At 35.5% G+C, this 1,102-nt stretch overlaps 1 protein-coding gene across 1 annotated transcript in view; it reads right to left on the reverse strand.

Moving 5' to 3' along the window:
- CWF19L2 (CWF19-like 2, cell cycle control (S. pombe)) overlaps window positions 1–1,102 on the reverse strand; it is a 146,702-nt gene that overhangs the window by 144,549 nt on the left and 1,051 nt on the right. The window contains exon 2 of the mRNA XM_012659123.1: window positions 323–433. Coding sequence (XP_012514577.1) covers window positions 323–433 — 111 coding nt within the window. The remainder of the gene's footprint in view (window positions 1–322; window positions 434–1,102) is intronic.

A 1,102-nucleotide genomic window follows, 5' to 3' on the forward strand; every position in this document is an offset into this window, starting at 1 on the left:
AAAAAAAAAAAAATCAAAGACAAAAAGCTTAAAATGCATAATTTTTTAAACCCATAAGCTTGCTACAAGTGAGCCAGAAATGTGAAGCTAAGTTTTCTAACAGCTCAACTAACAAAATCGTTCCAATGTCATAATGTCCAAAATATTACAATATATCACTTCTGCCAAAGAGATAAAACTAGTCAGTAATGCTAACTATGTGATATTCATTCTGTAACTCAGGAAAAAAGTCCATAAAGTTGTTCTTCCAATATTATAATAACTTAAATAAGTGCAAAAAAAGATATGTTTAGATATGTCAAGTAAATCTGTTAGTATTCACCTGTGAGAATTGTTCAATTCTCTCATTCACATCAGGTAGCATCCATGTATCCTCACCCCGAAGTCGCTTAAGTTCTTTACGTCTTTCTTCTTTTTCAAAATTGGCTTTAGCCTACAACAACAACAACAACAACAAAAAAAATGGCAACTGATCCAACTGTTTTTCACACATAAAAAAAATGGAAAACAAAAACTTACCTCACTTTTACATAAAGGCATCTATTCATTAACCAACAGACTATTCCGTGCCAGGAACTTGCTTCTACCAGTGTTGAAAAGATTTAAAAACAAAACCTCTTCTTCCACGTTACCAACCACATTATTAGTCTCCAGTGAATTAAGCCACCAATCAGGAACAGAATCCTAGGACCTATTCCAAGCCCTCCGCTCTCTCTAAGCTCCCAACCTCAAATATGATTTGGAACCCCTTTTCCCTTCACCATCCCCAGGGCTACCACCTTAGACTTTCACAAGTTAGGAGACTGACCTCCATGCAATCAATATGCAAAGCCTGTACCCCAATAGCCAGCCCCCCAAAATGCTTCAGGAAGAATCATCTTTCTAAAAAGAAATTATCAAATTACTAATTTTTAGTCGTCCTTCAACAATAGTCAAATAAAGTAAGTTTTTCTTAGGAAGATGTTCCTAACCTCTCATTCTTCCTCCTAAACTTCAAAGCTGGGTTTGGTCCTTCTCAAACTCTGTGCATATCTTTACTATAAGATTTATCACAGCTTACCAACCCTACTTCCAAAAACTACTTGAAACACCAAAGAGACAA

Source organism: Propithecus coquereli, unplaced genomic scaffold, assembly GCF_000956105.1.
Source record: "Propithecus coquereli isolate 6110/MARCELLA unplaced genomic scaffold, Pcoq_1.0 Scaffold6, whole genome shotgun sequence".
Taxonomy (NCBI): Eukaryota; Metazoa; Chordata; class Mammalia; order Primates; family Indriidae; genus Propithecus; species Propithecus coquereli.